General features: G+C 50.1%; 1 protein-coding gene and 2 non-coding genes across 3 annotated transcripts in view; all 3 read right to left on the bottom strand.

Annotated features, from left to right (window-relative positions):
* The window catches only part of LOC144258244 (uncharacterized), a 222,074-nt gene that overhangs the window by 31,538 nt on the left and 163,913 nt on the right, over window positions 1–26,623 (bottom strand). The window contains 2 exon segments of the mRNA XM_077806658.1: window positions 16,919–17,013; window positions 17,016–17,524. Coding sequence (XP_077662784.1) covers window positions 16,919–17,013; window positions 17,016–17,524 — 604 coding nt within the window.
* Window positions 6,266–6,347, bottom strand: TRNAS-GCU (transfer RNA serine (anticodon GCU)). The gene has a single exon. It is a non-coding gene; the product is annotated as a tRNA-Ser (tRNA).
* TRNAG-UCC (transfer RNA glycine (anticodon UCC)) lies at window positions 9,228–9,299 on the bottom strand. Its single transcript has one exon. It is a non-coding gene; the product is annotated as a tRNA-Gly (tRNA).

Genomic DNA, 26,623 nt, shown 5'->3' on the forward strand with positions numbered 1-26,623 from the left:
TGTCTGACCCACTCAGAGTTTATCTTTTTCACATTCTGCCTCTCCACCTCCCAAACTGTCCCATGATGCAGTGTCCTCAGCTCTCAGAGGCTAATAGACTTAAAGTCGAGAAAGGACCATCATGATCATCTCGTAAGCCTCCTGCCCATTGCAGGCCACAGAACCTTCCCCACCCACTCCTGTATGCAACCTCTGGCTGAGCTCCTGAAGTCCGCAACCCATGATTTAAAGATTTCAAGTTACAGAGATTCCACAGTTAACTCTCATCCAAACCAGAATGTTACCTATGCCCCATGCTACAGAGGAAGGCAACTCCACACCCCTAACCAGGGTCTCCACCACCAAACATGATGATCAGTTAGACCATGGACATGTGAGCAAGACCCACCAGCCAGAGAGCTGGGGAAAAATTCTCCATAGGAACTCAGAGTCCTCCCCCTCTAGTGTCCCATCTCTGGCCACTGGAAATGTTTGTAACAACAATCATGCGGGGGCCATGTGCCATTGTAGGCAATCTCATCATACCATCTCCTCCATAAAAGTAGCAAGATCAGTCTTGAAACAAGTTAGGTTTTTTGCCCCCACTACTCCCCTTGTGAGGCTGTTTTACAACGTCACTCCTCTGGTGGTTAGAAATCTTGTAATTTCAAGCCTAAGTTTGTTGAGGGCCAGTTTATATCCATTTGTTCTTATTCCCACATTGGGCCCTAACTTAAATAGCTCCCTCCCTGGTGTTTATGCCTCTGATGTATTTATAGAGAGCAATCATCTTTCCAATCAGCCTTTGTTTTCTTAGGCTAAACAAGGCAAGCTCCTTTAGCTTCCTCTCATAAGGAAGGTTCTCCATTTCTCTGATCATCCTAGTAGCCTACCTTTATGCTTCAGAATCATGTTTTTATTTCTTTGATCCTAAATCAGACTACTTAGGGCTAGAGATGAAAATGGCACAGAGCTGGAAGGGGAATTTGAATGGATCCCAAACACAGTATGATCGTTCAGAGTTTAAATCCTAGTTCCCAACTAGTCACAAAGCCACTTCTGGGCTTTTGCCTGCTGAATTGGGATTGTTTGCAGGTGGAAATGTGGACTGTTCCCATTATGATGATTCTAAGCCACACTAATAATGCTAATTAATCATGAGACTTTGCTGAGTGAAGCAGATTAGAGGAGAATGCAATGGGGCGATCTCCTGTCCTGATTCTGGGACATCAGATGTAACCTGCTCTGGAATTTCACTTTACATAAAACAAAGTGTCTTCTACCTCTTCTTTATGGGTTTTTCCCTTTTTGCTGAAGGCCGCCTCATCACAGAACTGGATATTAGTTTGCCAGAATGTAGCTGAGATACACTGGAGACTTTGAGATGAATGACCATTTGCTGAAAGAGAGACAAGGTGGTTGAGTAATATTTTCTGTTGGAGCAACTTCTGTTGGTCAGATAGACAAGCTTTTGCTCTTAGCCCTGGTCTAGATTACAGCGTTAGGTCGACTTAAGGCAGCTTACATCAACCTAACTCTGTAAATGTCTACACTAAAAGCAGCTCTTAGGTAAACTTAGGCTATGTCTATACTGGTCAATGATCAAAAAGCATTACAAGAAAATCATTGTTGCAGTGTTCACACTGTCTTCCTCTGTCAGCATAGCATGTCCACATGCAGAGCAGTCGTATCCACAGTGAGAGCAGTGCATCCCACAGTTCAGCTCTCCACCTTCTGCTGCTAGGTCCTGTGGGAAGGTGGAGTGGATCGCAGCTCATTATGGGTCCAGGCTCAATGTCCCACGATGCATTGCTTTTCAGCCCAGCAGTCCATGTGCTTCCGTCTTTGGTTTGGGGCATTTTTCAATGTCCCTTGTTTCTGCTCACCACGCCGTCTCTGTCTGAAGGAATAGGCCCTGCACTGCTCTCCAGTGCTCTCCTAACTGTCAGTTGCATATCGTGAATGGCAGTGGAGTTAATCTTGAAGTTCTGAAGTCAATGGGAATCTCAGTTGCCGGACGTGCTGTCTGACATGGATAGGATCAACATTAGATTACTTTTGGCATTCACAGAACAGCTGAACAAGGTGGAACATCGCTTCTGGGTTCGGGAAACTAGCATTGAGTGGTGGGATCGCATCATTTTGCAGGTCTGGGATGACGAGCAATGGCTGCAGAACTTTCAGATGAGGAAAGCCACCTTCCTGTGCTTAGCTCAACCCAGCCCTGCTGTGCAGTGAAGCCTAAATGAGAGCTGCCCTCTCCGTGGAGAAATGCATGGCAATCACAGGGTGGAAGCTGACCACTCCAGACTGCTACCAGTCAGTCGTGAATCAGTTTGGAGTCAGGAAGTCGACCATTGGGTCTGTGTTAACACAAGTATGCAGGGCCATTAATCACATCCTGCTGCAAAGGAATGTGACTCTGTCAACTACAAAAGGGTTAGAGCTCTGGTTGCTCTGCTTTTATTGACTGAGCATCCTTGGTGCCAACCAGAGCCACGTCTGGTCTCTCTCTTAGGCTAAGTCTACACTTAAAACACTACAATGGCACCAGACTTCAGAATAGACACACAGCACAGAAATGGGAGGGGTGATCTTGTCACTGTAGTTAATCCACCTCGCCGAGAGGTGGTAGCGAGGTAACAGAAGAACTCTTCCATTGATCTAACACTGTCTACACAATGGCATAGGTCGGCTTAACTATGTTGCTGCGGGGGGTGTGTGTGGGGTGTGTGGATTTTTCACATCCTGAGAGACATAGCTATGCCAGGGTAAATTCCCAGTGTAGACCAGCCCGTCTATCTCTCTTAGCATTTCAATGTATTCAGGAAACTGTGAGGGTAAAACACTGAATTCCACAAAGTTAATCTCTGCGCGCTTTCCAGAAGACCACAACATTCAGTTCACTGTCGCAAGAGAGGGAGAATAAAGGCAACACTATGTTTATGATTGATTAAATAAAGTTTTAGAGATTAATTGTGTACATTAAAATTAATTACGGATTCCTCTAAAGAACGGCATACCATGAAATAAGAGAGACAAATCTGGTCAGTAAAGGCCAATTTCCAAAATGATTTCTGAAAACATTAATTTTCAACCTACCCTCGTAGGACATCTAGGCCTCTGCAGTGTACCTGCTCTGCATCCACCTTCCCACTGGATATGTTGTTCTTGGACATTCCCAGGCTCGGAAATCTGTGAAATTCAGACTATGAGCAGCAAACCTGGTTCCCCGCATCAGGAAGGATTTGGGAGTTTTCTTCCTTTCACTTTACAGTCACACGGAGACAGTTTTACAAAAAGCCAAACCCTCCCCTCCTCAGCCAGCCAAGGAGCTGGGGGAGATGTTACAGGCAGTAGAGACCTTGGAAACAAAAAACATCAGAGATAGCTTGTGCCTCCCCTTACGATGGGGGCATAGTCTAAAGGGGACGACACGTGACACCCCTATGTCACCCCAGTGACCTCCCCCACCCTGTAATGCTGAGCTGTCCTCACCCCATGTTACCTGTGTGTGTGGCAGAGGGCCCTGTCCTCTCCCTGTGTCTCACACACACACACACATGTTTGGCCTCTCGCTGGCAGCTGGATGGGAAGCATGATGGAGCCGCTTCTGCCTGAGACCTGAGAGCCTGGCTGGGAGGCGGCAGCAACCTGTTCCCTGCCCGGGCTCGGCTCCCAAGCACAGGGGCCGAGTATGCTGGGGGGGGGGCAGGTGCCCACTGCCATCCCAGCTGCTGGGGATAGGGGCAGAGCGAACCAGAGCCCCTGACAGCTGGGATGGTGGTGGTGGTGGGCCACCCCCGCCTGGGCCCTGCTGCCGGGACAAGGGCCAAGCCAGCCACAGGCCCCCATTCACCCACAATGTGCTCATCCCCTGTCCCTGGCAGCCAAGCCCATAAAGGGAGCAGGCTGCCACTGACTCTCAGGCAGACGTGGCTCTGTCCCGTTCCCTGCCTGGCGGCTCGGGAGAGCTGCTGCCACGCCGGATGGGAGGCTCAGGGAGAGGACAGAGCCCCGCTCCCTCTCTGCCCCTGGAAAGCCAATCTGGGTGGGATGGGCACTTGACCCTCTAGACCACCCCTGCACGCATCGCCTCTGAATAACCCGTCCGCAATGTAGCCAAGTAGTTGAAGCGATGATCTGCTAATTTAGTGCCATACTGGCTGGCCACGTTTCTTCTCCCATCTTTCCCCAACAACCATCTCCCTCCTTTAGTTCAGTGACAGCCCCCCACTCATTGCTTCCTTCACACAAAGGGTAGGCCTACCTATAAGCACCTCACCAATGCAGCCATGCGACTGCAGTGCTTCTGTGAAAACTTTTATTGATGGGAGGACTTCTCCCGCCAGCTTAGCTTCTCCACCTCCCCAAGCTATGTTGATGGGAGAGGCCCTCCTGCTGGCACAGCACTGTCTACACCAGGGGGTAGGTCAGTCTCGCTGCATTGCCCAGGAGGGGGTACATTTTTCACACCCCTCAGCAAAGTAGTTACACCGACCTAATTTTGTAGCGTAGACCAGTCCAAAGATTCACACACACACCTTGGGAGTAAAACTTCACCTGCTTCTCGGCATTCCAGAATTCAAACGCAAGGAAAGTGGCTCTTTTGTTTACACTGGGGTTTGAGTCCTCCTTTGTTCTCCATGTCTGAGAACGAAAATCGTAAACCAGCCTTTGAAATAACAAATGCAGCAGGGCGTGTTATTGCCACTGTTCCAAAGCAGACAGACCAATGGAAAAATGCCACTGAGTCCAGGGGAATACTTCGTTGCATTTTTACCATTTCCACTTACTAACCTTCCTCCCCAGCTTGCAGGGTCCCAGAGTCCGGTACTGAGCCTGAGCCGAGACAAATACACTGTAACTTTACAGCCCAAGCCGTATGACCCTGATTCATCTGCATGGGCCAGCCGTGGGTGTTTCATTACAGTGTAGATGTACCCTAACATTATGTCTATGCTGCGATTAAAACACCCAGGGCACCTGACTCAAAGCCCGGGGCAGCTGACTCAGGCTTATGGGGCTGGGGCTGCAGGGCTATAGAATTACCGTGCAGACGTATGGGCTTGAGCCCAACCTCTGAGACCCCACGAGGGGTGAGGGTTTCCGAACCCAGGCTTCAGCAGGAACACCAGTATCTGCACCCCAGTTTTGAGCCCCACAGCTTGAGCTCCAGGAGCCCACGTCAGATGACCCAGGCCAGCCCTGCTGCCATCTTTATCCCGGGAGAGAGGGACTCTACGGGTACGTCTCCATTGCAATGCTCAAATGCTCCATTGCAATGCTCAATGCTCAAAGCAGCACCCTGGAAGCCCCCTATTCACCACTGTCGTATAAGGATGACATGGTTTGTACGAAGTCGGCCTGGTGAGGTATCAGTTCAAAAGTCGTGATGTGTTGAACGTTAATACCTGGTTGGATGGTGTGTGCTAGCCTTGTCTGGGAAGTGATGAAGTTTTACTCTGGGTGCATTACTGAAATAAGTTATGAGGTTGGGAAATGCCCACCACCAGCCTTTCACGTGCAACAGTGGAGAAGCCAGACTCACTGCTGGCCCATCCAAGGTATCCACGCTCCCAAGGACTCTCCCAGGAACCGTATACAATGCAGACTTCTCCGAGATAGCCCGGAGACAATGGACACTGCTTGACTCATAACGTAGCAAAGCAGCTTCCTAGCAAGTTGGAAGAAACTATGAAAGAGGGGAAGAGACATCGTGACTTGGCCTCTCTCCCCCACAACTCAACACTTGGAGGACAAAGACTGAACTAAAATAATTCAGAGATCAGAAGAGAATAATAATAATACATTCAAATCAAAGTCCCCAAACAGACTAGTATTGGTTTTCCAGCAGAAAATTTTCCATCTGGGGAATTTTGTTTTCCCAGTCAGACCTTGCCAAGGGAAGCGGAGAGAAAATGTTTGACTTGCCTCCTTCAGAACAGCTTGGCCTAGACACTCTAGCTTTGGGTCACTGTTGTGATCTTGCTGAGGATGGGGGCATTTTAATAATTTGAGGAGGCCACAAGGTGTTTGGGGGAGATTATGAGGATGTTACCTTTTGAGATAAAAACTAAGAAATAGAGGACTAAAGAATTCTTTTAGAAATCTGGTATTTAGACATTTTATTTAAACCTGGGGGGGGGGGGGGGGAGGGGGCGGAAGAGGGCAGGGTCTGAGTTCCTGAAACAGTTTTTGTTTGCAGGAAGCAACTTGGTTTGGTCTGTCATTGAACCAAAGGGGGATGTTTGTTTGTTAAGGAGGGGAGAAGACTAAATGCATCCGATGAGGATGGGATTCGAACCCATGCGTGCAGAGCACAATGGATTAGCAGTCCATCGCCTTAACCACTCGGCCACCTCATCTGAGCTGAGGAAGGGACAGGAGGAGAAATCGAAGGCCAGCAGAGTTTTTAAATATTAAGTGGAAGCAGGGTCTGAATGAGCTCCCCCCTCACATCTGGTGAGGAGCTGCGGGAAAGACTTCAGGAACAGACCGAGTTTGCAGAGACCCGCCTACTCCGCCTAGGTACACAGCATGATGCGGCGGCTTTGCCAAAAGGACCAGTTTTGGCTGGGGCTGGGTTACAAACCACATGAGTTGAATGAAATGTTATTATCTTTCCTGGATGAGTAAAGGGCGGCAGAACACACCTAGTCCTTCCTGATGGAGGGGCTACGTGGGTGAGGAATACCTTTTATTGGACTGCATAGAAGTGATTGAGGGCGTCACACTAAATCAGTGGTCCTCAAACTTTTCACATTGTGCCCTCTTATCCGTGTCTGCAGCCCCTCAGCAGCCACGGTCGAGAACTGGAGCTGGGAGCGGGGCCATGGCTTCCTGCAGAGAGGGGTGTGGACAGGGGTAAGGGAGTCGAGGCTGGGCCAGGAGTCTGGGGGCAGGGTTTGGGCAGAGCTGGGGGCAGAGTGGGGCTGCTCTCCACGCTCCATGGGGGCTGGCTAGTGCTCAGAGGTGCCCCCATGAACGTTCCTCTGTGCCTCCCTAGGAGGCATGCCCCACATTTTGGGGACCACTGCCCTAAACTGAACCCAACTCGCCAAGCAGGGGCTAGTGATGCGGAAGCCACACCCCTTCTGCCTGCGACCTGCCCCCTTCCACGTCTTCCACCCACCGCCTCATCCACTGTGTGATAATGTGGAAGCTCTTGAAGCCCCCAAACCACTTCTGCCACCAAGATCAGGCATGGAGTCCATTTCCCCCCCCCCCCAGTGCCTTATGGTATTAGCTGTATTGGTGGGGAGATAGCTCAGTGGTAGGGCACACGCTTTGCACATATGCCTTAGTGTAATAATTCTGCAGATGAACTGTTCTAAGATTATCACTACTTTTGGGCAAGGCTCCCTGACGTTTATGGGATGGGATCTTATCTAGCTAGGGAAATCTTAAGATGGGATCTTATCTAGCTAGGGAAATCTAAGATGTTTATACCACAATCAACTACACGGTCAGTGGACGTTCATCGCCTGATACACGGGACATCAAGAGCCCTGGGATGCTCTTGGGAAAGGAGTTTTATGAATATTTTTAAAAGGTTCCCCTCACCCAAAAATTGCGATAGACTCTCCAGTAAGGTCATATTGAAAATGGTTATTAATGTGGGACCTCTAAAGTGAGTGTCAGACTCATGCTACCGCAATAGCTGAACCGTGGTACGCAGGGGAATGGTGTGGAGGGTCCCTGGGGACAGAGAGGAGCTGAAGTCCCTCAGAGTTAGGGGAACTAGGCAATGTGGAGTGAAAAGGCTTCACACCCTGCACAGATGGGGCTGCGGGAATCGGCATCTACCGGGGGCTGAGGGCTGGGATGGGGCTGCATGGGCAGTAGAGCGGGAGGCAGGTTGGGACCGAGGAACCCGGGGAACATTTCAATCCTTAACAACACAAAAGAGAGAAATGCTCCCGAGTCTCTCCTGGGGAATTAACATTTCTTTGCAGAATGCTCAAGGTTTTAACAGACATGAGTGAACCCAAAGGGCCACACGATGGCGCCAGAAGCTAAATATGTGTAATGCCCAGCCGCTCCCAGTCTCATTACACATATTGACTCTATTTCCCTAAGTATCCTCACACCTTCTTGTCAAATGTCTAAATGGAACATCTTGATTATCACGACAAAAGTTTTTTCTCCAGCTGATAATAGCTCATCTTAATTAATTTGCCTCTTACAGTTTGTATGGCAACTTCCTCCTTCTCTGTTTGTGTATATCTCTCTCTTCTTACTATATGTTCCATTCTATGCATCCGATGAAGTGGGCTGTAGCCCACGAAAGCTTATGCTCAAATAAATGTGTTAGTCTCTAAGGTGCCACAAGTCCTCCTGTTCTTTTTGCGGATACAGACTAACATGGCTGCTGCTCTGAAACATGCCCCCACGGTTAATGAACTAATGGATATAAACCGGCCAGCAACCAGTTTAACCTTGAAATGAGATGAAGGTTTCTAACCACCAGAGGAGTGAAGTTCTGGAACAGCCTCCCAAGGGGAGCAGTGGGGGCAAAAAACCTAACTGGCTTCAAGCCTGAGCTTGGTAAGTTTATGGAGGGGATGGTGTGAGGGGACTGCCTACACCGGTGTGTGGCTGATCTGTGATTGCTAGCAGCAAATATCTCCAACGGCCGGAGATGGGACAATAGGTGGGGAGGGCTCAGAGTTACTGCAGAGACGTCTTTCCCAGGTGCCTTCCCCATGTGTTACTTGTCCGCATGCTCAGGGTCTAACTGATCGCCATATTTGGGGCTGGGAAGGAGTTTTCCCCAAGGGTAGATTGACAGAGACCCTGGGGGGGTTTCGCCTTCCTCTGCAGCATGGGGCATGGGTCACTTGCACATTTAAACCAGTGTAAATGGTGGATTCTCTGTAACTTCATGTCTTTAAACCATGATTTGAGGATGTCAGTAACTCAAGCAGAGTTTAGGGGTCTATTACAGGAGTGGGTGGGTGGGGTCCTTTGGCCTGCATGGTGCAGGAGGTTGGACCGGATGATCACGCTGGTTCCTTCTGACCTTAAAGGCTCTAAGTCTAAACAGGAGAGGGAAGTAAAGGAAAAATTAAAAAAAATAAACCAAACATTGTAATACAAGGATGACTTCAACAGCCCCTTTCTTCCTCCACCGGGGGTCGAATGACCTGCTGGGATTTGGGACATCAATTCTCTCTTTCCATTGATAAACTGATACAACGTGACAGAAATTAAACCAATTGCCGGCCAAGAAAAGAGCACGTCCCTGCATTGGCCGGGAATCAAACCCGGGTCAACTGCTTGGAAGGCAGCTATGCTCACCACTATACCACCAATGCCTCTGGGGAGAGTGTCTCCTACGTGCCACTTACGCCAAATGACTCACCCCCACAGCGCTCAGGAGCTGGCCGGACAGGCTGGAGGCGGCCTGTCAGCTGGGAGCGGAGACGGGCTCCCAGCGTGACGGACAGATGGGGACACGGGGTCCACACCCCAGCCTGCGGTAGCGTCCACCCCACCTCTGCCCTCTGAGACGGGCGATGAAAATCCATGACCAGAATGGCAAATTTCACTGCAGAAGGAAGGAGACAGCTCCTTCTAAAGCACCTTGGGCGTTGGTTCCTGCTACGCACGGGAGGGTTTGCTGCTGCTGACGATTCCCGGGTGGCGGGGCTCAGGCTTTTGGCTTCAGCCCCAGGCCCCAGCAAGTCTAACGCCAGCCCTGGTGACCCCCTGATAACAGGGTCACGACCTACGTTCCCTCTAAACTGCACAGCGGCCTATTAAGCCCCGCACAGGGGCTCAGGGCTGCGGCAGGGAGAGAGGCCTTCCCCCAGCGCGGACCTGCCGCAGTGGGGAGAGGTGTCCCTCCCCAGCGGCCACAGTGTGGCCCTGCCCCAGACGTGCCACTGACGAGGGAGAGGAGCCCTTCCCCAGCCTGGCCCAGCCCCGCGGGAGCTCCCACCCCCCGGAAGAATCATAGAAGATCAGGGTTGGAAGGGCCCTCAGGAGGCATCTAGTCCCACCCCCTGCTCAAAGCAGGACCAATCCCCAATTTTTGCCCCAGATCCCTAAATGGCCCCCTCGAGGATTGAACTCACAACCCTGGGTTTAGCAGGCCAATGCAGGCACCTCTCCCCTGACCCCGAGCTGCTGAAGTGAGAGATGGCTGTTGGGGGGGGGGGGGGGGGGGAGAGTCTGCGGCCTGCATCCCAAACCCCTCATCCCTAGCCCCACCCCAGAGCCCACCACCCCAGCCCAACCCTCTGCCCCCTCCTGCACCCTGAACCTCTCATCCCTGGCTCCACCCCAGAGCCCACCCCCCAAACCAGAGCTCTCACATCCCTGTACGCCAACCCTCTGCCCCAGCCCTGAGCCCCCTCCCACGCTGCGAAGCCCTCGGCCCCAGCTCCGCCCTATGGCTTTTGTTAGGTGCACCACTGTGATGCTCATCTGTCACACATCCCCTCCCCACTGGTGCACCTAACAAAAATTCATGGAGGTAAAGAATTAGCAGGAACGCTGGTCCTGACCCACTTTGGGGTCCTGACCCACCGTGTGAGAACCGCTGCTCTGTGCTGATGGGAGAGAGCTTTCCTGTCCGTGTAGTTCATCCACTTCCCCAAGAGACGGTAGCTATGTCAGTGGGAGAAGCCATGTCGGTGGGCGTGTAAGTGGTGGTGTTTACCAACTTCTATGAAGTTTACTCAAACCCCATTTTTAAAACCACCTGTGGCCTGGGAATGGCAAAGGGGCTCGCTGAAGCAGGGTCTGTCCTTCAAACTCCTGGAGCTCACTGACTCCGGCATAGCATTGTTGTGGGGGGATAGCTCCGTGGTAAGGTGTTTGATGGCAGATCAAGTGGTCCTTGATTCAAATCCAAGTGCCCTTTGATAAGCCTTAACAAAAGTTCTGGGGTGGGCAAGCTGTCCATCTTTTCCTTTGGCTTGTACCTTTGGCGCTGTTTCCAAATGTCCACCTGCTGGGGATCCTGTCCTTTTCCCCCTTTGGCCCTTGGCTTCCTTTACAATCTTACCTGGGAGAGCGGTTGCTTTAAATGGGGTTGCTTCACGCGGAGCCACAGATCCCCTTATGGTCACAAAAATGAATGGCAATTTTTTAGCCCCCCCTTTTTTTTAATTGACTCTTTATTTAAACCTGTTCTTCCAGCAGTCATTAGGATCAGCAGCAGAGTCAACATTCCTACTGCTTGTCAACCAGATCTTTAAGGACAGTAGAAATACTTTCAGCTCCGGCATTAACCCTTAACTTATAAAACAAAACAAAACAAAAAACACACAAAAGAAAAAAAGAACTGGAGGGGATGGGGGAAGTTAGGGGAACGTGGAGAAAGAAGTGGAAGGAGAACACCAGAGTGGCCATACTGGGTCAGACCAAAGATCCATTGCACCCGGCCTCCTGTCTTCCGACAGCGACCAATGCCAGGTGCCCCAGAGGGAATGAACAGAGAGTGGGAGAGAGGTTGGGGGTGTGGAGAAAGAAGAAGCGGAAGGAAGAGAAACCTAGGCCAATTTCCCTGCTGCCCTAGCCTGGGGTGAAGAGTCTGACCTCTACCCGTTCTTCCCCTCCTTGATTACCCCCTCGGGGACCAATCTCCTCACCCTGGTGTTTATTATGGGGGTTTCTGCAACTCTTCCAGTGTGCCAAGCCAGGGACCATTCGGGGACTGCCCGGAAGAGCCCATGATACAAGGAAGCTCATGGGGATAATTCTTTTCAGAATGATAATAAGGATACAAGTCGGGATCCTCCTCTGATGCATCCCCTCCCTTCCCAGTTTATGACTTTCTCTAATCACTGCCACTATTCCCTTCTGACCTCCTAACATGGCTTTGAAAGCACAATTTTGTCTTTTACATCTCCTGTGCTCTTTCGTGGGAATCCTTCCGTCAGGCTCCATCCGCTGTTTCGCTCTCAATTCTCTGCTGTTTCAATGCAGATACTTCCTGTTCCAACCGATTTACTTTCTCGCTCCCTGTTACACATTTGCTTCTGCACGGCCAGAATCTGCACTGTCTTTAGGGTAGACGGGGTGGGGGTGGGGCCGGTAAAGTTTCCAGGCTTCCAAAAGACCATTACCATGTTCCTGTCCAAAATCACTCAAGCTGTTTCCCAAAATCATTTCCAGCTGTTCTTTCTTTCCAGATGTTCCCTTTCCTCCTGACATAATTTCTTACCCAACCAGGCTACCCGACCTGGGCCCTGTCTCCCAGTAATGGAATGTATCCATACACTGACTTGTGGACTCTGAAACGGGGAAATTACAGGTTGCAACCCTGCCCCACCAGCCTCCCTTCTTGCACAGCAAACCAATAAACAGTTGGTACCAATCGTCCCCTCCTCTCCACCACTCCTGGCAACTGGCTTGCCAAATCTGTTACCCAGGTTTTCCAGAACCCAAAGAAATGGTAACTTACCTGTTTCTCTTCAGATGATGTCGGAAATAAATCAGTGGGGACACATCTCCTCCGTTTGATAAGTGCTTTTATTTAAAACTGCTTTTTATTAGCTTTGAAGCACACACACACATATACATGCTGTAGCAGTAGAGTTCGAGCATTCAACACATTTATATTTTCTTAAAGTTTGAAATGCTTTTGAGGAATCCACAACCAGCCTTCCAGGGGCCCTCCTTCTGTCCAGCTGCTGAGCACTTTAGGTGCCAGGCCCTTGCCCAAAGAACAGCTCCTTGGACTGCTTCCATGCACACTTTCTCACTAAACTTTTTATAGATTTTCTTTTGACAAAACACATAAACTTATAATAGCCCCTAATAGGCTATCGATTTTTCTAGCAACAATTCATTATTCTCCTTAACAGCAAAGCAGGTTTAGCAAAAGAACTTACCAACACAGACAATCAGATTCAAGGTCAGTTTTTTACATTTCCTCCCTTCTTATGAATTTGTCCCTTCACTTTATTATTTTTACTTAGTAAAACTGCAGCTTGCCGCTGTTTTTGTTCTGTCTGCCTAAGCAAGGCCAAATTATTCCTATGTGGTGTTCTTGCTTCCAGCTTCTGGTGGGCTAAGTGCACAAGATGGCTACAAATTATGTCAAATCCAGTCCCTTTACGCCAAAGGCACCGGCTTCTCTGTAAGCCTCATGAAACTTGGGATCCAAGTGGTAGAGGATACTTGTTTCCGGTTTAATCATGGCATCCTTTGGGACCACAATACATTCCACTGAACTAGGGAGCTGTGTTATGAAAGCAGTTTTATCAGGGCCTATATCAGCCTGGTCTCCTTCTCTGGGGTGAAAACCACCCACGGTGTACCTGCTATTAATACTGGACTTGTTGCCAAATCTTTGGCCTTTGTGAAGGAAAATGTACACTTCACTGAAGTAAACTCCTTTACCAAGCCAGGCACTTTTCAGTAGCCATGAGGAATATTCCCCAAACATGCCCAATTTGTGTCTTTAATATGGTGGCACGGGTCTTAATTAGGGACTAGAAACAGACCTGGATCTGAATCCCTGTAAGCCACCAAAGGTGGGGCATCTATTCAAAAACAGACGTACTGCAGCGATCTCACATTCAACCCTGATTTCATTTTACACCCATTTGAAGCATCTCCAAAAGATGTGTTCAGCAAAAATGCTATTTCTACGTCCTCCCCATCTACATAGATGGGGACAACATTATCCATATCATAGGTTTAGCTAGGAGATATATTGAGACCTAGACCGTAACTACTTTGGGAATCAAATACAAGGGTATTTTGCCAACTTCCAAATCCCTTACTGAGGAATTCTCTCCTTGGGGCATCTGAGACAACATTTACCTAAAGAACCGAACAACACTGTAATCATATGCAGTTTCCTTTTGTTAGTTGCACAATTTGGGGTGTGCTGTTCACCATTTCAGAATGGAGACTTCCTTGGTAGCATGCCCAATAGCATGCCGTATTCTCTCCTGTTGACTGAACGGCACTTGACTTTCCTCCATGTCATCATGGAGGTGCAGGAGAAGAGCAAAAATAACATAAGAAATTGTTATTTTAGTAAACGGTTATTGGTTAAAGTCCCTAATAAATCTGAGCTTCACTCAGTCAAACAAAACTAATATCCAATTATGTGAGCAAATAGACTTCAGAAAAAAAGAGGAAAACCCACAGCACAGAGAGGTATAAGACACTTTCAGTTTCATATAAAATGAAGTTCCGGAGCAGGTTATATATATGGCTCAGAATCAGGAACACATTCTCCCATAGCATTCTCCTCTGATCCATTCAAAACTACTTCTCTCAGCACTTATTGAATCATCTTATTTACAAAAGTTAGCAGCATTGGAGTGGAGAAAAAACTCCCAACCTGCCCATCTGCAACCTTCCTGTCAGCAGTAAAAAGCCCAGAAGTGGCTTTGCCAGTAGATAGACAGAGGGATTTATACTCTGAATGATCACTGAGATTGGGATCCATTCAAATTTGTCTCCCAGGTCTGTGACACCTTCATCTCCCGCCTTAATGAGCCCAAGGTCTGGTCTACAGTAGGAAATTAGGTCAGTATAACTCCATCACTCAGGGGTGTGGATTTTTCCACACCCTTGAGTGAAGCAGTTCAACCAATCTGACTCCTAGTGTAGATCGCACTACGTCAAGGGAAGAATTTCCCTGTCAACCTACCTGTCACCTCTTAGGGCTTGTCTGCACTGGCAAGTTTCTGCACAGTAAAGCACGCTCAAACTGCCAACGGGTCCACACTGCCAAAGTGACTTTGTGTGCGGAAACTCCGCAAAAACCCCACCCCGAGGAGAGTCGCCCGGCTATCGGCACAGGGGCTCCAGCGCTCTGTTGCCAGTGTAGACACTTGATTGCTCCCCGTGCTGTAACTGGCCTCCAGAGCGGTCCTGCAATGCCTCAAGGGACCGCTCTGCCGCTCCCGGTTTTGAACTCAGCTGCCCTGGAGACGTGTGCCCCTTCCCTGGCAGAGCACCGCTTCTGACAGCTGTTGCGTGCGGATCTGCTCCGGGACACCAAGCGAACCATTCATGTGGAAGGCTCGCGCCGTTGAACACAGAGGCAGGTGTGTGTGTGAGAGAGAGCGAAAGAGACCGCGGTGCAGAGAGCCCTGGGAGGGAGGCGGGGGCTGATGTCGGGGTTTCCCCCTCCCCCTGCCTCAGGACTGGTTGCTTCCTGCCCCTGTCTGAACTTACAAGACAGCATGCTGGCACACATTCGGTCCCCCAAAACACACGGTCTCTCTCTCCCCCCACACGCACACACTCCCCCCACCCCACTTCGGCTGAAAAGCAGCTGGCAATGTAGTCGGATGCCCAAGAGTGGGACAGCGACCGCAATGCACTGCTGTGGCAAGAGCTGCTAACCTGGATGTGACGGGGTGGCCACGCAACGGCTGTTCAATTCCAGCGTTTTAATGAAAGGGGTGTAACTCGCGGCGCGGAAACCTGCCAGTGTAGACGTACCCTAAGGGCGGTGAAGAGCTACATCAGTGTTTTACGTGGACACAAGCCCTAATTTAGTAGCAAAGTGCAACTGCCCAGCAGCGAGAGCGGAGAACGCTGCATCGTGTAACACTTAGGGAGATGGCTGGGGCGGACGTGAAAAAGATAAACTCAACACGGCCCAGAAAGAAGGTAACACTTCTGGGGCGTTAGGGAAGGAGGTAATCTCTAGGAGCCACCACATCTCTTTCTTGTGTCACAGAAGCTGAAACAACACTTTCTTTCCTGCTCCTGTTCTTTGTTATATTTAAATAAGAAAAGCAATACACCCCTCCCCCCATTCAGCACAACCCAAGGCAACATGAGAACAACTGGGAATGAGACAATCTATCCCCAAAGGGGGAATGAGGCGACTGTAACAATTCCTTTGCAGTGAGAGGAACAGTATAAACATGCCTGCATCATGAGACATGGCAAACCCTTTCCAAAGCACCCTGCGACCAGGTGCAGCTGAAGAAGTGGGATTTTTACCCACGAAAGCTCAGGCCCAAATAAATCCGTTAGTCCCTAAGGTGCCACCGGACTCCTTGTTGTTTTAGTATCAGTGTGATGCTCCAGGATTGTTTAGACGAGGAGAACTGGTCGAGGTTAGGTCAGGCCATGAGGAAATGTGCTAGATAATCGCAGCCAGTATACACAGGCTTTGTTTTTACTGAAAGAAGAGTTATGTTTTTACATGGCAAGATCAGGGAGCTTTGATGTCAGTGTAGTTCACTTCTGTTAGCTTTACCACCCCAACCTGGGGCTGCGGGACATTCCTGGTAGGAGGGGGACACACTCCCATGACTCATAACACAAAGGAGTTGATACAGCAACAGGACTCACCCCAAAGAACGGCAAGTTTTAAAAGGCACAAGAGGGCAACTCACTGGTAGATCTGAGAGACCGCGGCGATGCAAATGATTCAAACAGCCTGAAAGGCCGCTGTGTGGGAATTAGCCACAGTATTAAAGAAAAGCAATGTTTTGTCGGCTCTAGACAAGAGGTTTGTAATGTTGATCTCCCTCAGCCATTCTCTGATGATAAACAAGGGCTGAGCGCGGACGGAAGCTTTTCTCCCAAGAAGCGTCTCTGGGGTCTCTCTCCTGTGTGGACCCTCCGATGTGCAGCAAGGGCTGAGTGCTGAGAGAAGCTTCCCCTGCACTAGGAGCATTGATAGGGGCCCTCACCTGTATGGATTCTCTGATGTGCAATAGGCCACGTGAAGGTGTTCCCACGCCCACAGCGCTCATAGGGTCTCTCTCCTGTGTGGACCCTCTCGTGCCTAATAAGTGTTGAGCTCTGAGTGAAGCTTTTCCCACGCTCACAGCGGTCATAGGATCACTCCCCTGTGTGGATTCTCTGACGCGGGGTAATAAGGGATGAACTCGGACTGAAGGTTTCCCCGCACTCGTCACATTCATAAGGTCGCTCTCCCATGTGGATCCTCTGATGCGTAATAAGGGGTGAGCACCGAGTGAAGGTTTGCCAGCATTCATAAGGTCGCTCTCCCAGGTGGACTCTCTCATGTTAAGTAAGGGTTGAGTTCCGAGTGAAGCGTTTCCCACACTCACAGCACTCATAAGGGGGTGCTCTCCCGCATGCGTGCTTTGATGTGTAACAAGAGCGGAGATTCGAGCGAAGCTTTTCCCGCACTCGTGGCATTCGTAGGGTCTCTCCCCCGTATGGATTCTCTGGTGTGTAATAAGGGATGAGCTCTGCGTGAAGCTTTTCCCACACTCGCAGCATTCATAGGGTCTCTCTCCCGTGTGGGTTCTCTTATGTCTGATCAGGACTGAGAGCTGAGAGAAGTTTTTCCCGCACTCACGGCATTCATAGGGGCGCTCTCCCGTGTGGATTCGCTGATGTGTAACCAGGTGTGAGCGCCGAGTGAAGGTTTTCCCACATTCCCAGCATTCATAGGGTCTTTCCCCGCTGTGGCTTCTCTTATGGTCAAAAAGGCCCGATCGGCTACTGAAGGTTTTCCCACACTCACGGCATTCATAGGGTCTCTCCCCCGTGTGGATCCTCTGATGGGCAATAAGGGACGAACTCCGAGTGAAGGTTTTCCCACATGCGCAGCATTCAGAGGGTCTCTCCCCTGTGGGGAGCCTCTGATGGGCAATAAGCCGTGAGCTCAGTGGGAAGGTTTTCCTGCACTCATAGGGTCTCTCCGCTGTGTGAATTCTCTGGTGTTCTTTAAGGTGTGGGTGGCTACTGAAGGTTTTCCCACACTCAGGGCATGTGTTGTTTCTTTCTCCTGTTGGGATTCTCTTCTGGGCTGTGGTTTCCTTCTGGTCCTTGGGAGTTTCCCAGTAATTAATGGATATACTCATGTTCTCTCCTGTCTGGTTTCTCTGCTCTCTCTCTGGCCTGTGCTCACTCTCACCATCTTTTCCCTGCTCGTGACTCCTGGACACATTCCCTTTGGAGCTTTGGGATAACCCCACGTAGGGTCCCATTTGCTCAGCATCTTCCTCCTGTGGATTCTGCTCCTCGTTCTTACTCACTGTCCCATCACCTGCTGAGAAACAGAGAGAAACCTCAGAAACAGGGATGAAAAAGGCGAGGGCAAACCAAAATAAGTGGTAGTGAGACAGAAAAAAAACAGGATCTGAATTCCACCAAACTCTTTCCCACACAGCAAAGAAAAGGGCATAAAATCTTACTTCTACAGCCCATGGGAGGGGAGGTCAAGGCAGGAGCCACTGCCAGGGGTCAATCAGGATGGGTAGGAAGCCATGAGCGATATCTGCCATGAGGCTATGACAGCTGCTTGGAACAATCCTGAACTCAGAGAGCTCACAAGGCCTTGTAGGGAATCCCAGCTGTTTCCTTGAGGCACTCCCAGCTTTTGAACTGGTTTAATGATTCCTCACCTGGGCAGGCATCCCTCCAGATCTTTCTTTCCTCTGAGCCCTGGACATCTGGGACCTCTGGCTTTACCTCTCCTTCCAGCTGGGAGATCACAGCAGATTTGGGAACTGGAAACTCTGCTTAGAGAAAAGATCAGGGGAGTTCATGGGACATTTGTCACAATAAAATGTTCCATTCTTTTAACTCCAGACCATTTTAAAGAAGTAATATGCTGGGGCCACCTCCCAGGTGCACAAATCACAGAATCATAGAAGCTCAGGATTGGAAGAGACCTCAGGAGGTCATCTAGTCCAACCCCCTGCTCAAAGCAGGACCAACACCAACTAAATCATCCCAGCCAGGGCTTTCTCAAGCCAGGCCTTAAAAACCTCTAAGGAAGGAGATTCCACCACCTCCCTAGGGAACCCATTCCAGTGCTTCACCACCCTCCTAGTGAAATAGTGCTTCCTAATATCCATCCTAGACCTCCCCCACTGCAACTTGAGACCATTACTCCTTGTTCTGTCATCTGCTACCACTGAGAACAGCCGAGCTCCTTCCGCTTTGGAACCCCCCTTCAGGCAGTTGAAGGCTGTTATCAAATCCCCCCTCATTCTTCTCTTCCGTAGACTAAACAATCCCAGTTCCCTCAGCCTCTCCTCATAAGTCATGTGCCCCAGCCCCCTGATCATTTTTGTTGCCCTCTGCTGGACTCTCTCCAATTTGTCCACAATCCCTTCTGTAGTGGGGGGCCCAAAACTGGACGCAATGCTCCAAATGTGGCTTCACCAGTGCCGAATAGAGGGGAATAATCACGTCCCTCGATCTGCTGGCAATGCTCCTACTAATACAACGTAGGGCACTGCTTAATGAGGGATTTAACTATCCCCATTTCTGCTGTGAACACACACAGCCAGACAATCATCATTAAACGGTCCCAAAGGACAGAGAAGGTAACTCCACATCCGAGAAAGTGAAGGTTGCAGCCAGTGGGAAACCACTTGGAACTGCTTCTTACTGACAAAGAGAGGCCCAGAGACAATGAGTGAGTCACAGGGAAGCTGGGAGACATCAGTATGGGATGTGGGGTTCAGTGAAGAAAGGAACAGGAGGGAGTGAGGATGTCCCTGAACACAGTATCTTAGCGGTGGAGATGTAAGGAAAGCACATTCTGAGGAATTAGGAAATATTGCAACTCTGGTGTAATAGGTGGGAGTATGAAAATCCCGCAGCGTGTGGAGAAGGCTGGGGAATCAGATGCTATAATTTAGGAGCAACAGACTCTAATTCCTCTGGAAAAAGAGACTATGAAGAACAGGAATTGGGCCACGTGACCTCAGGAGGGACTGACTCAAAGACCCCAAAGAGCTTGCAGTGAAGAAAGACTGCAGCTGGTATAGATGGGGAGGGAAATCAAGACCTTCCGAGTCCCCAGAAGTTGCATTACCACGGTGACAGAATGCACCCCTGTGTTCATATCCTGCACATTACTGTAATAATCTTAGCACAAAATATGCCTTGTAAGGTATAATTTGAAAACTAATAACTTGGTCAACAATAGCAGGGCAAAATGTATGTAACAACATCATATGTAAAGTTATGAACATAAGATGAAATCATGAAACATGCTAAAGTGTGTTTACCAGACAAGTCTGTGGAGAAGGTAAACATGTTTCTCCAAGACAAATTAATGCCCGGCCAGATGTCATCAAATCAACTATCAAGTGGCCTTTCTTTGGAAAGGAAAGGGGGCCAGAACAAACAGAACTGCATCTTAGCAAACAACTTAGCTAACCTCCCCCACTACCAGACTCCACGTCTCCTAGATCTCAGCTAGAGAGAATGTTATCTAGGGGTCATTTCCAGGAAAGATGCATTTCAAAGGGTGACCAGTATAAAAATGAGGGCAAACACCAGAAGGGGTCTCTCACCCTGTCTCCCTCCTCCCACCAGAGATATCAAAAGAAAGAGCTGCTGGACTTTGGGGGAGGGATCCTGCCCGGAAAAGTTTCTTCAGTAATGCTGTCAGAAGCATGAGGTAAGGTCATCACTTTTTTGGGGGGGCAGGGCCAGCCTTACAGATGGGCACTGTGCGTGACCACCCAGGACACTGCAGTCAGGGGGGCACTGTGATCACCCCCCCCCCCCCCCACCCACACAAACAGCCAGCCCAAGACCTCTTTAACCCCCGCAAGCACTAGGCCCAGAGCCGGGGAGTGGCAGGGCTGTGGGTGCCCCAGCTCGGGGGGGTCCTACCATGCGCCGAGCTCCGACTGCTCCTCCAGGCTGGGCTGGGGAGGGATGGGACTTCTTCTTCCCCTGCACGGGCCACTCCCTGAGCTGGGTGAGACCCACCTTTGGGAACCTCGCCCGGCTGCAGAAAACTCCATGCGGCTGCTGCTGGAAACTCAAGTCTCAAGGCACTGCCACGGCCAGCAGCAGCATAGACGTGAGGGTGGCTTGGTATGGTATCGCCCCCCCTTACTTCTGTGCTGCCCTCAGACCTGGGCTCCCCGCCAGCAGGGCAGAAGAAAGGGTGGCAATACCATGACCCCCCCTACACTAGCCTTGCGATTCTCCCATGGCCCCCTTTTCCATCGAGACACCCCTGATTACACCACCATGAAAGTCCAGATTTAAATATCTGAATCTAGGACACGGAAAATGTTTAAAATCCTACGACCACGAAATTGACCAAAGCGGATCATGAATTTGGCAGGGCCCTAATTATTGATGTTGACTTGGTTATTGGGATATTTGCTGGATGAATTATTTGTTTTCGTTTAAAAGGAAGGCTGTAAGGAAAACGTATAGGAAGGGAAGGTGTTGTTAAGAGACAAGGTCCACACTATTAGCTTTGAACCTCTCTACCTGCTGGGTCAAGCCAGTTTACAGAACTGGGTTAAATGCCAAGGGCCAAAGCCCCGGGACCTAGGAGATCGAAAGGTCTGGAGCAGTTTGAAAAGGGATTCTCTCTCAAAAGGAGCCTGGCTGTTCAGATGGTTGTTTGGGAGAAAGAAACAGAAATACATGGAACCTACTGGGGTGTCTGAAGAAGACAGATCTGCCTAGCTGAGCATTTAGAGAAGGCAGGCATGTGTCAAGAGTGGTTGTTATGACAAAATCCCTTTTTTCTGTCTTCCTTTTCTCCTACTGCAAAAAACCACTGACCCCAGACCTTCCCAAGGTACAGGGTATTGCAGCCCTGGGCCTGGTCTAAGAGTAGAAGAATTAAAGTATCCCACTACGGGAGAGGGAAAGGCCCCAGGCAGGGCACTTATATAGACCGTGAAAGGGACACAGGAACGGCTAATCCTCTCACTCACTATGACACCCACTTCCCTTCCACCCACTGCTCTCAGCTCTCCCCACCTCCTGGGACTCCAACACCCACTTCTTGTGTTCTCACCTTCCCTCCTATTGCCCACAGCTCTCCTTGATCGCTGTTTCCCCAAAATTCCTGCTCCCCCGAACACTTTCCACCATGCCCTCCCACTGTCCCAAGTGTTCCCTGAAGGCTGGATACCTGTGTGATTAATAAGACTGGGACTTTTCAGCTTGGAAAAGAGACGGCTAAGGGGAGACATGATTGAGGTCTATAAAATCATGACTGGTGTAGAGAAAGTAGATAAGGAAGTGTTGTTTACTACTTCTCATAACACAAGAACTAGGGGTCACCCAATGAAATTAATAGGCAGCAGGTTTAAAACAAATAAAAGGAAGTATTTCTTCACACAAGGCACAGTAAACCTGTGGAACTCCTTGCCAGAGGATGTTGTGAAGGCCAAGACTATAACAGGGTTCAAAAAAGAACTAGATAAGTTCATGGAAGATAGGTCCATCAATGACTATTAGCCAGGATGGACAGGGATGGATGGTGTCCCTAGCCTCTGTTTGCCAGAAGCTGGGAATGGGCGACGGGGGATGGATCGCTTGATGATTCCCTGTTCTGTTCATTCCCTCTGGGGCACCTGCCATTGGCCACTATCAGAGGACAGGACACTGGGCTAGACGGACCTTTGGTCTGACCCAGTCTGGCCGTTCTTATGTTCTTGTGTGTGTCTGGGGTGGCTTAGACACAACAAATCCTGCATCTTCGCGGCGGGGGGGGGGGGGGGAGAGGGAGGGGTAGATGAGATGACCCTTGTGGTCCCTTTTAGCTCTGTGGCTCTAGAATTCCTTGCTCCTAACTCCCAGAAGCTCCTCCCCAAAAAATTATCCCTTCCCTCCCTCCCATTACTAGCTCCCCCACTTCCCAGAGCATCCACCCTTCCCTTTACTCCCACCAACATCAACCCTCCCAGCCCCGTGCAGTATTGATCCAATGCCCTCCCATTGCTTCCAACCCTGCATGGCACCCCCAAACTCCCTAGGGCATCTGCACACCCCCTCTGCCCCGCATTGCTCCTGTGAGCCAGGAGGGCTCAGGACAGTAGGACTTTGCCCCCAACCATACCCTCCCCGGTCCACTACCCCCAGCCCCTTCCCACCTCTCCGACATCCTCCTTTCCGCTCCTTGGTGCCTCCGCATTTTTCTTATTTCTATTATTAATTATTATTATTAATTACTGTTATGCCTAGCAACCCCAGCCAGGGACCAGGACCGCCACGTGCGGGTCGTTCTACTGACACAGAACAAACAAACAGTCCCTGCCCCAAGGCGCTGACAATCGAAGAATCAGACAAGAGACAGATGTCCTGATGGCAGCAGTCCCAGCATCTTAGCCATTACCATGTAGGAGAGGATACGTAAGGGGGAGACAGGCCGTGAAAGGTCTTGAAAGCGAAGAGAGGCGGGTGATGTTTGACGCAATAGAGACGGGGAGCCAGTGGAGGGATTCAAAGACTGGGCAGCGTCACGGATTTACAGGCTGTTCGACGAGCCAGCCTTTGATACTGTCTCCCTCTTGGGACTGCCTTCTTTCGGGTGCGACCGCAGCCGGGAGTGAGAGGCCTTCTAGCCTGGGTCTACAGACCCCGTGCAAGCGGGTCTCAGACTAGTGTGTTAAAAATAGCTTGTGGGAACACTGCTTTGATGCGGCCGCTCAGCCTGGAGCCCAGGGATCTCGAGCCCACCCACCCCCACAGCTTGAGAACCCCAAGCTACAATCCAGTTTCTCACTGAGGTTCTTCAGGGAAGTCACACGAGTTCAGGCTCCCGGCAGAGACGCTCGCTCTTGAGGCGTGATGCAATCAGTCGGTATTTGCAGCCATGCAAGACAGCCGTTCCAAAACAAGCCACCATTTACGAGGCATGGGATTCAAACACCCTTAGGCCAAGCTGGTAAAGCAAAACTTAACTCAAGGTTCATGTTGTTGGAATCATCTGCTCAGGTTTTCCCAAAGCTGCTCCATTTCATCTCGGTCTTCCTGCCTCAGGCAGTCTGCCCAGTCCAGTCTGTCTCAGCCTACTCCCTTTGTCCCATGTAGCAACCCTGGTGTGTTCCCATGTTCTGAGTCCCTCGGCTCCCACTCATACAAGCCATTGAGTCTTCCAATGTCTCTGTAGGGAGCTCCATTCAGTTCTGAACAGTGTAACCCTGCCAACCCAGACAGGCCTATGTTACGCCAACAGCCAGTACATTCCCTGTCCCAGAAGAGGAATTCACACCCACTGGGCAACAAAGGAAAGTGAGAGGGGAGATTTAGTCATGCATGTTTTTCATTTTAAAAACACAACAAAAACCCTACAGAAATGCCCATATTCTCTGCAGGGAGATTTGGTCAATGTGAAGGGCTAGGATAATGAATCATCAAAATTATAGAAATGTACGGCTGGAAAAGACCTCAGGATGTCATCTAATCCACCCCACCCCCAATCTCAGGCAAGATAAAGTACACCTAGACCATCCCTTACAGGTGTTTGCCGAACTTGTTTTTAAAAATCCCAGTGACAGGAATTCCACAACCCCCATTGGTAACCTATTCCAATATTTATCTATCTTTATAGTTGGGAAACTTCCTAGTATCGGACCCAAATGTCCCTTGCTTCAGATCAAGCCAACTACTTCTTGTCTCACCCAGGTGGACATGGAAACCAACTGATCCCCATCGTCTTTAAAATGACTCTGAACACACTGGAAAATGATTATCCCGTCTCTCCTCCGTCTTCTTTTCTAAGAAACATCCCCAATTCTTTCCTCCTTTCCTCCTCGGTGTTTGAGGGGAACAAGGCAGCTTTGCGGAGGTTTCCTCCTGAACGAATACAAGCAGGGGAAGACTGCATTTGTCAAGATCAGAGGAAAGGATGCTGCAGTATTTGAGAGAGGAGAGGTGAACCTGGGCAAAAGTTCCTTAGGGACCATATGCAGAATGAAAATGCAAGCTGTAGACAGAGCCTGGATGTGAGGACCTATAGCGACGTCCACGTCAAAGGTGTTTCCCAGTTTAGTTTAGGGGCCGGAGTGACAAGGATGGTGGTGCTGTCTGCAGGGACAGAGAGAGGAGCGTCAGGATGACTTGGGGAACATTTTGAGATCTCTGTTTCAGTCTTTTTAGCTGTTCTGCTGACGTTGATGGTTAGACACCCGCAAGGAGATGTCACAGAGACAGGCTGAGATTTTAACGTGGACAGAAGGAGGCGGGCCGGGAGCAGAGAGGTAGATCTGTGTGTCATCGGCATGGAGGTGGTAGAAGAATTTGTGTTTGTGGAGGAGATTGCCCAGAGATTAGGTGTAGAAGGAGGAAGAGGAGAAGGGACCGAGGATGCAGCCCTGTGGAACACACACAGCAAGCTGGAGTGGGGATGAAGGGGATCCTCCAGAGGACACGATGAAGGAGATGAGAGAGGTAGGAAGAGAATCAGGGGACCACAGGAGAAGACAAGATTTCAAGAAGAACAGCATGGCCGGTGGTGTCAAAGGCAGCTGACAGGCCAAGGAGGGGGAGGATGGAGCACTGGTTCTCAGCTTCACAACACCCTCTGGCAAGGAGTTCCAGAGGTTGACAGTGCTTTGCATGAAAAAAATACTTTCTTGTGTTTGTTTTAAACCCGCTACCTATTGATTTCATTTGGTGGCCCCTCGTTCTTGTGTTATGAGAAGGAGTAAATAACACTTCCTTCTTTACTTTCTCTATACCACTCATGAGTTTATAGACCTCACTCGACGCTCCTAGCAAGTTCCCGGCATACAGGAGGAGGAGCAATACCTGTGAAGATGCAGAGGCTGTTGACATGGGTGGGGTTGGGGATGAGGAGTTTGGGGTGTAGGAGGGTGCTCTGGGCTGGGACCGAGGGGTTCGGAGGGGGATCAGGGCTGGGGCAGGGGTGCAGGAAGGGGTGCAGATTCCGGCGGGAGGTGCGGGCTCTGGGGTGGGGCTGAGGGTGAGAGGTTTGGGGTGCAGGGGTGCTCTGTGCTGGGATTGAGGGGTTTGAAGAGCAGGAGGGGGATCCGGGCTGGGGCAGGGGGTTGGGGCATGGGGTGCAGGCTCTGAGCGGCGCTTACCTCAAGCGGCTCCCGGAAGCATTGGCATGTCCCTTCTCCGGCTCCTACGCATGGAACGGCCCTCGACCCTCGGAGTGGGGCCATGCCACGGCTTCTGGGAGCCGTGTGGTGCAGCCCCCGACCCATTGCCCCAGCGGGAGCTCGCGGGCTGGCTTAAAATGGCTCCGGCCTGTGGGCCGTAGTTTGCCCACCCCTGCTCTAAAGGAAAGTCTGCGGTCAAGCATAACACAATGCCTCTGATGCTGAGTTTGCATTTGGCCTCTCCATTTTCGAGACACAATGCACTGATTTGCTGAATTTTGCATGTAGTTGGCTGGCTGCATAGTGAATTCACCAGAGTACTCCCTAATATACCAAAGTCCTTGTGCGGTGTGGTTAATCACAGATCATCTGAGTAGATAAACCAGTTTGTGCTGGGGTAACTTGGCTCATGGTTTGTGTAGAGTTTGAATAATGGAGGGGCCAAGACACTACCTAGTGGAAGGCCATTTTCCTGTCAATGCCACCGGCTCTGTTTGCCACAAAAGTTTATGAAGAATCTTTCATTCTCCAGCATGGTCAGTATTAGCTTCATGATGTGGTGGTTCTTAGTTACCATTAGTACATTGAGAAGGAGCCCCCGACGACTGACTGTCTCATAGGTAGATGAGACATCAACAAACATCACTGCCATAATCGACCCCATTTTAGATCCATCTTTGCTATGTTATGTCAAATTCAGAAGCTGTCCAGTACCCGACAGACCTAGGGGAAAGCCAGCCTGTTCGCTGATAAGAAGTGGAGTGGTAAAGTTGTGTAAAGGCAAGTTTAAAAGCAGCTGCTCAAACAATTTTAAAATATTGGACAGGAGTGTGACAGGTCAAATGTGTTTTGGGTCTGATGGTTCCTTAACAAGGGCT

This window comes from Eretmochelys imbricata, chromosome 28 (assembly GCF_965152235.1).
Source record: "Eretmochelys imbricata isolate rEreImb1 chromosome 28, rEreImb1.hap1, whole genome shotgun sequence".
Taxonomy (NCBI): Eukaryota; Metazoa; Chordata; order Testudines; family Cheloniidae; genus Eretmochelys; species Eretmochelys imbricata.